Source organism: Coffea arabica, chromosome 3c (genome assembly GCF_036785885.1).
Source record: "Coffea arabica cultivar ET-39 chromosome 3c, Coffea Arabica ET-39 HiFi, whole genome shotgun sequence".
NCBI classification, from domain to species: Eukaryota; Viridiplantae; Streptophyta; class Magnoliopsida; order Gentianales; family Rubiaceae; genus Coffea; species Coffea arabica.
Window position 1 is genome coordinate 35,261,767 of NC_092314.1, and position 9,848 is coordinate 35,271,614.

Below are 9,848 nucleotides of genomic sequence, written 5' to 3' on the forward strand. Positions count from 1 at the left end.
CACCACAAGATTCAACCTCAAATTTTCCTTTTTTTTCCCTTTTCTTGGTCAATATTTTCGGCCATATTAAGCTGGATTAAGCGCTGATATTTTGCACTAATATTAAGGTTATTTTATGGTAAGAAAATAGTGGTCAAGTGGTACACTCAATCGGTAACAAACGGTACCCGTCGGTTCAACCCAATTTTTCTTAAATCGCGCGTACTAGGGTTTTTACTTATAATTCTCTCACTTATTATTCTCACTTCCAATCACACACTTAATATCATTTAAAAATCACTCTTAATCACCAAATTTGATCCACACTCCGTACCGGATAGTCACACCACGGATAGGCGTAAAATCCTAATTCGCGCTAACTTGAAAACGAAAAGGAAAAACCCTTACTTCTATATTCATTTGCACTTATTGTGGGGTGATTGGGTAGTGAGACTATTATAAAGTAATAAATTCTAAATGAAAGGGGATTTTAAGAAAAAAAATATAAGAAAATTTTTCCAGTCGTCACATGCAATCCAACAGACTCAAGAAAGGTTTAGCATCACTTCAGTCCGATATTCAGATATTTGGTCTCTTAAAAATTCTTCTTATAGAAAAATTTCACAAGATAGTGAAACAGCAAACATAAACATGTCTTATCTCCAACTTAGTGATAATCTTTTGATAGGTAGTATCCCTAAAGACTTATGCAATGTTGGAGACATTAGTGGAATTGAATCTGTCTGACAACCAGTTGTCTGACAGAACTTCCTCCATGTTTGAGGGAACATGAGAAATTTAACCTTTGCTAAAATTGGCAAATAGCAGACTATGTGGTGAAATTCCAGGTTCACTGGTTAAACTGGAGAGTCCTAACTATTGCTTTTGAATGGAAACAAGTTTATTGGGAAGCTTCCATCATGATTGCAGAATTTGACGGGTTTACAAATTCTCAATCTTTATGAAAATTACCCGAATAATATTATACCAGATGGATCAGGGAAAAGCTATCAGTTCTAATGTTTTTGAAGCTTTAGGCAAATAATTTCCAGGGAGCCATTTTTCGTAAACTCTGCCAACCTTCAATTCTCGATCCTTCAAGTGCTAAATCTAGCAAAGAATAATTTAACTGTAAGTATTCAATTGTGTTATAACAATTTCAGCATGATTGGTACATGATTTCCACACAGCATTTTTGCACTCTAGTTTTTCAACTAGCACGCTTGTAAACTTGATGAGGAAACGAACTTAAGTTCTCACAAAATCTAATATATGTCAAGTCCATGAGTCTTTTTGAAAATAGCTTAGTTGGAGAAATCGCTGAAGAGATCATGGATATTGTTGAGTCATAGAGTTGGATCTCATGAGGAACTGTAAGCAAAAGGATTCTCAAAAGATTGGCAATCTGAAGATACTCGGTATCTCGACTTACTCCTGAATGAACTTTTTGGTACAATTTATCAAAGCTTGTCATGTATAAAGATATTGAGCTACCTGAATTTGTCCTACAATGATCTATGAGAGGGTGAATACCATCAGGAAATGAACTTCAAATTTCAACTAATCCTTCTATATATGAAAGGTATACTGGAATCTACAGCAAGCCACTTACAAACAGCTGCCTGGAAGATGAATTGCCAACAGGAAATAGAAAAGATTGCAAGAGTGAAACTACTGGTGAAGAGGACGATTTAGCATTTTTTTTTTTTTGCTGGCTTAGGACCTGTAGGCTTTGCTGTTGGCCTCTTGGGAATTTTTGGCAGCCTTCTTTTAAAGAAGTTATGGCTCCCAATCTTAACTTTATGAGAAGATAAAGAGCCTTCACATTCTTGATGTCGTTGCCTACTGATTTTGGTCTATTTTTGCTAAATCCCCTAAACTTTATGAAGCAACCAATCTTAACTTTCCTTTTTTTTTTCTTTCCCTCCAGGTGCTTCAATACTAAGTAGAGACTATTGCTGTAATTTTAGATAATAAAAAAAAAGAAAATCTTGAGTGTTTGAATAGTCTCTCCAAATCGCAATTGAATACGAGCTATTAAAAAAATAATGTCTATGGTAACTCTAAACGTGTTGGATATAACTGTCTATTTGCATGACAATCGCTCAATCCGTGATTAGCAAAACCAAAAAGTCTGTGTGCAGCATTGTTTCCATACTCCAAATTCGGGCTTTTTCTCGCTTTCCCCCATCTTGTTAACAATATATTACCACAAAAAAAAAAAAGAGATGCAAAAACAAAGCCGAAAATTAGTTTGGGTTTGAGACAAGCGCAGTTGGAGTTAGTGCTGAATTGCTGATTACTGATAGAAGAGAAAGAATAGAGGCCAAAACTTAGGGACCATGTAAAGATTTTTTCTTATTTTTTAGGCAATTTATCTAACAAGTTAGAGATACTTCCTCGTTTAAGTGAATTGCTTTAGTGCTTTACTCCCTACCTCTTTACTAAATTTTAGAATTGTGCATTCAACCTATTTTGTAACCCTTTTCTGTTTATCTAAAATCTTGATTTATGAGTTGAAATTTTGAAGTTATTTCATATGCGTGTATCTTTCAAAATTGCATGATATGTGATGTGATTATCATTCATAACAAAAAAAAACTATTTTTAACATGCAAAAGAAAAAAGTTTGTCTCTTTGTTTACAAATATTTTTTCTATTGAAAAATATGAAGTGTGCCCTAACGAATATGCTTGCACAGTATGTTTGGTATATTTCATCTTGCATCATTAGCATAAATAAGTTGCTTGGTAGATACTATCGTATAGGTGTAAATTTCATCCTTTTTGTACAAGGTTTTTACCAAAAAAATTAAAAGAAAAAAGAAATGGTTTTCACTACAGCTTTTTCTGAATTTGTATTTTGGTCTAAGGAAATTATGGATTCCCAACTTGGGTAAAGTCTCTCTTTTGTAAATTTGCTAAAATTCTTCTAATTTTTAAGTATTTACTTGTAAGGGATTGATTGATAAAGCCCCAGGGAATATTCTTTTGGAATAAGGTCCACTTCTATAAACCCTAGATATTGGTTGGTCGAATGGTTTTTAGCATAAATCAAATTAAAAATATTAAATCAAGTTACAGTAATCATAACTCAAATCAAGTTATACTTTGGTGTGGAGCAGACATCACTTGTACAGTGCAACATAAAGAAACCCTAATAATAATATTATTATTATTATTATCATTATTATATTTATTATTATTATAATTATCATTATTATTATTATTATCATCATCATTATTCTTATTATTATCATTATTATCATCATTACTATTATCATTATTATTATTATTATCATCATCATTATTATTATCATTATTACCATCATCATCATCATCATCATCATCATCATCATCATCATCATCATCATCATTATCATTATCATTATTATTATTATTATTATTATTATTATTATCATTATTATCATCGTTATTATCATTATTATTATCATTATATCATTATTATCATTATTATCATCATGATTATTATTATTATTATTATTATTATTATTTTATCACTAGCTGATGACTTTCAAACCTAAATGTAAACAAAACTAAGATCCTGTTTGATAATTAAATTCAACACCTAATTTTGATGGGTTTAGATCTTAAATCTTCAGATGTGTTTGATAACCAAAAATAGAACATTTGAATTAATTAAGTGGCATTAAATTTTCTAAACAAAAGTTGCTCCCAAAAATAAGTGATAAATCATTCACTTATCACTTAATATGATGTACATTTAGATATACCAAATTTCGTACTTAACAATTCAATAACATAACAGATTCAAATTTTAAATTTCTTTTTTTTTTCAAAAACGATAGAAATTTTTATTGATAAGCCAAAACTGTATAGTATTTGAGTAATGGCTCAAGCATTTTTATAAAAGTATACCTTGACATTTAAGAAAAGGCAGATTCTCTCCTCATCTATTAGTATGCCTACTTCATTTCCACTAATACTAATACATAAATCCATATTAACGATATTTGCTACACAAAAGGAGCACAATTGAAATAAACTACGTAGGCTATTAATGTCTTCCACTAGTGTCAACATTCTAATGTCTTTTGCTACCTCTACTTTAATCATTGAGATTAACTATTTGTTACTCGAGTTAACTTTGATTTTTTGCCACTACTGTTCTTTTGTCTTGATTAGTGTTAACCTTATTCTTCAACTTCATCTTGTATCTTCTGACTCGAGTTTCGGTTCACTGGTACCCATTCTGCCAATGTTTAAGATCCATTTTTGGTAGCTACTACTCCAATTCCCAGCTTACTTGTAGTTGTATTCTCTATAGTAGCTACCTGAATCTCAATGACATGTTGTTCCAGGTCTTCACTCTCTAATCTTCTTCCTGCTTTGCTTATTTCTGTTGTGTTGCTATCTTCCTTCATTTTCGTTGCCTTTCCAAATTCCATCCATTCATTCCTTGCTTTTTGCACTATTCTGATCTCTTCCTGATACTTCCCATTGTATTTCATGTTGTTTCTGTCTTTCAAGATTTGTCAAAGTATGTTAGCTATTAGTGCCAAATGCTCATTTTCTTCTTTCCTGCTCCTTGCATGCATTATAGTAGCCCATCATTTCCTGAAACAATCTGTTTGATTTTGATCTCTATCCCATTGGATTGGTGCTATTTGTGCCACCCTCTTGGCTTGTTTGCAGTGAAACAATGCATGTTCTATGATTTCCACCGTCTCTCCACATCTTGCACAGACTGGATCTCCTTTGCCTGTTCTCTTCCATAGAAAGATCTTGATCTTGTGTTGTATACTCAATTCCCACATGGTTTTCCATATCTATGCATTCATATCATCAAAGCTTGTACCTCCTGTTCTTGAGTCCTGTTGTTGTTTCTCCTCTTCTTTTCTTATGAAGGCTTTGTAGCAAAATTTCACTGTATACTCACCTTGCTTACTGTGTATCCAATAATGTTTATCAACTTTCCCTTACCAGCTAATTGGTATCTTCAAAATGTTCTTTGCACCCTGCCTATTGAAGGCGCTAAAGATTATGTTCATGTTCCATCTGTGATTACTCATGAGCTCCTCAACCTTCTAGTTGTGACAATTCAGTGGTTTGACTATTGTTGACCTCTTATGGGGATTGTTAGGGATCCAGCTGTCCCTCTAGATGTTGATGCTTTTTCCCGTGCCCACTCTTTTCATTAGTCCTTCCTTCACTATATCCCTTGCTAACATGATGGTTTGCCAGAACCATGAAATATTATTAGGCATTTTGCAGTAAAAAAATGAAGAGTCTTTTGGGTAGTATTTGGCTCTCTGTATCCTACTCACCAATAGATTTGAATTCCTTATCAGCCTCCACACCTGTTTCCCAAGTAGTGCTGTATTGAAGCCCAGTCCTCCTTTTTTCCTTTCTCCTACCATTTTGGTCCAAGAGCACTAGTGCATATTTTTCATTTCTTCTGCCTCCCCCCCTAGAAATTTGCCATCAATCCTATGATATCCTTGCATAGCTTTGCTGTTAGCTTGAAGCATGACATAGCAAAAGGGGGCACAACCATGGTGGCTTTCCTATTAGATTTCATATTTTAATTTTCAAACTTCATTTCTATCACACACATTGTAAATTGGACTAAATGAAGTGAATTTCACAAAAATAACATATTTTTGCATTATGATACATTTTTTTTTATAGCATGAAAGATCCCACCTAGACGTAAAAGGTCTTGTAATTTAATAAATTGGTGGCTTTTGGGGGTGGGGACTTTTTTTTTTTTTTTTGTTTTTTGGCAAACCCCGTACACGGGGGAGGGATGCCAGCCCCAAATTTTATTGCCAACAAAACAAACAAAAACATCAAAAGTCAAAAAAAGAGAGGAAACAACCTCCCCAAAATGAAGACTACGCTTAAAGCAGAAAACCTATCCCTCCTCATTTAACCATCGAACACCCGGCACCCCACGTGAGTCAAGCACAATAGAAGCCCGAACGATTGCCGGCAGTTGGTGAACATGATCGTACAAGCACACGCCTCCTGTCCCAACAGCTGCTAATCTATCCGCAGAGGAGTTTGCCTCACGGAAAATATGTGAGACGGAGGCCGAAAAACCCTCAAGAAGACCTCTAACTTTCCTCAAAATATTACATAATGGCCACTTAGCAATTGCCCCTGAGACAACCAACTGCACCAATGCCTTGGAATCCACCTCTACCAACGAGGGACGAAACCCCCTCTGTAAACACAACTGCAGACCAAACAACAAAGCCAAACTTTCTGCCGCCAAAACATCCTGCTCTCCGAATTCTTTGTAAAAAGCAAAAATCACTTTCCCTTGATAATCACGCAAAAGCCCCCTACCCGCGGCCCTACCTTGGTTCACGCTGGCGTCCGAGTTGAATTTAAGCACACCAAGAGGCAGTTTCTCCCAGGGGATCGCACGAGGGGTCCTCCTCCGAGAAGGGGCTTTAATCAGTCATAGCAAATCACAATCAGCATCCCCCGTGAAATGCGACCGATGAAGCTTATTTGCCCTCACAAGTTGTTCCAAAAAATAATCCACTTCGCGAATGATCTTATCGATCCCCCACCGCACGCCATGATAGCGCTCCTGGTTCCTAGCTAACCAAAGAAACCAGCACACTACAACTAGCATGAACGCCCGAATATGGTTTTTCGAAGAGGATGGAGAAGTCAAATACCAAGATACAAAAACCGACGCCATTTAGGACAAACGAAATACTATTCTTTCTCAAAGGTTTTGGTTAATGGGTGCCCATTTAGGAGTCTCATGTGCTACTTTTTTAGAAAAGTGTAATTAATTTGGAAAAATATATTAATGACGCTCATATAATACATGTGACTGTGTGCACTTAATTACACTAGTATAGGAACACATGCATTGCACGTTATTGGTCAATTTTGTTTGAACTTATTTCTTTTCAAAAATATACTTTCGCCCATAATGACCTGAGAAATTTAAGAGCCACAAATACCTCTATGGATTTAGATCAAATGTGTTTGATGTTGTTTATTATTATATCTTTAGCCTTTCTACATATTTTTCAAAATATAAACTTTAAGAAATTGGTGCATTTTTTGATTTTTCAAATGAAAGTTCACTCTTTGTTTACCCTAAACACTCTTTAGTTGAGTTAAAGAGTTTTACAACTTCGCCCAAATCAACCCTCAACTTGCTACAATTGAATGCTTACCAACCACCTAAGAACTATCCTTACAATATAACCTCATAAAAACTACAAGTGAACAAGAGAGAGTATTTTCTTGCTAAAATCACTTTAGGGACCTTGTAATTGATGTAAACAAAAGTCTTTCTAATGTTCTAACTGAGGGATATTTATAGATAGAGAAATTTTGTCCCACAAGTCTCTCCAACGATAAAAAAAAGTAGCTATTGAAGCTGTCAGAGGTTCAATCCAAAAGTTATGCATTTGAGCCATGAGTCCAACACCTGTTCGGATAGCTAATCCAAATATTTACTGCCCGACAAATGCATTTGAAAAAGGTTAGTAACTTTTCGATAGAGTGAGTTAGGATCCAACATTTCGTCCGATCATGAGAGTATTGTGCTACTTTGGACAACCAATCAAGTAATTGTACGTCTAAAATTGCATATGATGTTAAGTGACAATCTTTATTCCTTCTTATTTTTCATCCTTTCTTTCCCCAAATATTTAAACATTTGTTCTAGCAAAATTCTCACTATAAAATATTAGCCCAAATTATCATTTTGGCTTGTTAATCATCAAAATCAAGGAATCAACCTAAGTCTTCAATCTTCCCCCTTTTTATGATGACAAACAAAAGGATGATTTTTTTTATCAAATAAATTCAAATAGACTCCCCATTTTTCTATGTTATCTCAAAATAGAATTCAAGTAAAACTCTCCCTAAGTACAAGCCCAACATTCAAAGAAATCATTCAATTTTCTCCCTTTTTTAACATCATAAAAAATAAAGTATGTAAGTATGAAGAGAAATTGCTTATAAAGAAAGAATTGCAAATAACTCCCTCTAAGATCAAGCACATTAATTTTCTTCTTCCCCTCTTTCGCATCATCAAAAACAAAAAAAACATAAAGGGATATTGTTCGTGAAAAAGGAATTGCAAGAAAATCCCCCTAAAATTAGGACAATATTGATTTTCACTATTAATTTTTTATCAAATATCTCACTTTTAAAATAAGCATATAAATCAAGTACAAAGGGATGAATCAAATTCAGGGAATTACTTCCCTTCAAATCATATCATCACGTACGTACCAGAACATTTATGTAAAAGATCATTTTCAAGACACTTTTGTCCATCCTCACTAAAGTTCCTCATATTTCAAAAAAAGTATTAATAAATTACCAAGAAATACATAAAAGAATCAAACTAAGAGTTTGTAGAGACCAAAATTTATCAATTCATTTTATTGTTATCTTTCATTAAAAAAAAAGAAAAAGAAAAGAAGTTGTTGTTGTTTAAATGAATTCATTTTTTAATTGTTTTGTTTTGTTTTGTAGGAAAATGAAGAAAAGTAGAATAGAAAAGATAATCAAAATCAGTTTTTGTTAAAAAAAAAAAAATTCTGTCGCACGCACTCGTTTCCTTCATAAAAAATTGGTATAAAACCAGCAATGAGGCCATAGTACCAGGGATTTTGCAGGGGCCATTTCCACTCATTTTTCTTCCGTTTTTTCCTCCATTCGATCACTCCAGTACAAAATCACTTGGCATTGATCCAAAACACCGAGAAAAATCTAAAGTCAAGCTAGCCAATCTAATGGCTCAAAGTAACCTAGAAAACCAGCCATCATCTGCACCCTTAATTTTAGGTTTTGGGGGGGGGATTTGTGGCTATAAAAGGGACAAAAACACAGCCCTAAAATGGAAGAAAACAAGAGTGAGGGCGGCAAGGAAAGAAAAAACAACAAAAGAGAGAGAAACGAATGAGAGAGGAAAGAAAAGAAAATTTTCTGCAAAAAAAAGTGGGGCTGATCGAGTAGCCGTATTTGGATGCCATTTTCTCCTTCTTTTTAGCCTTTTTTTCATCGATTCCTTTTTTTTGCATACCCTATAGACGTAGGAGAAGAACTTTCATGTTGAAGGTTTCGTGAGAAAACAACTTTAAGGCTACCAAATTCGACGCCAAATTTGGGAGGAAACCAACCCTGGTATCCAAAGTTCTTGGAGTTTGAAATCAAATTTGCAGCCTCAAAGTTCGTTTGTTTTGATTCATTTTTGACCGACATATCCAGGTAGATGTTCCTAAACTTTGGCCCGTTTATTTGTTTCGTTGAAATGCGATTTTGTGGGATTTCCTTGCCATGCTGGATTCTTTTAATGGGCAAATGTAACAAAAACTTGTTTAATAGATTAAAGATCTCAGCTTTTTCTTAATGTTCCAACCCTTGGGTGTAGGAAGACCCCTTCATTTTTTTTTTTTTGTTTATACGTTTAGATAGGGTCTCATGAGAGTTTTGGTTTGATGTTTGATGCGGACATGTTATGAAACTTGCAGCCTTGTTCTTGGACTACAAAATTTGATTTTGATTGATATTTATGCTAATTGGGATCTTGTTTGAAACTTTAAGCATGCTTTTGATGTTGTAAAAATCATTTTTATGTAAAAAAAACTATTTAAAATTCACTAAAAAAGGCTTAACCATAGAGCTTCCAATGTTTGTTGAGAAGGAAGTCTTCCAAGAAAGTTGCAGAAGATGACTTTGAAAGCTTTGCAGGATAATTTCTGAAATTTTCATTTTTGACCCCTAACTTTTGCCTAATTGCACTATGGCCCAAATACTTGGAAAAATAAATCAATTTCACCCCTTTTTAGGTTTAATCCTGTTTTTCATATTTTAGCATGTTTTGTTCAGCAAATGATT

The 9,848-nt window shown here is 34.1% G+C and overlaps 1 protein-coding gene across 1 annotated transcript; it reads right to left on the reverse strand.

The window, feature by feature from the left end:
• Positions 1 to 5,877: 5,877 nt before the first annotated feature.
• On the reverse strand, positions 5,878 to 6,554 carry LOC113735853 (uncharacterized). The gene is made up of 2 exons (XM_027262830.2): positions 6,545 to 6,554; positions 5,878 to 6,419 (listed from the first exon to the last, which is right to left on the reverse strand). Exons 1-2 carry the CDS (start codon positions 6,552 to 6,554, stop codon positions 5,878 to 5,880), a joined length of 552 nt encoding a protein of 183 aa, XP_027118631.2.
• Between the last annotated feature and the right edge of the window lie 3,294 nt (positions 6,555 to 9,848).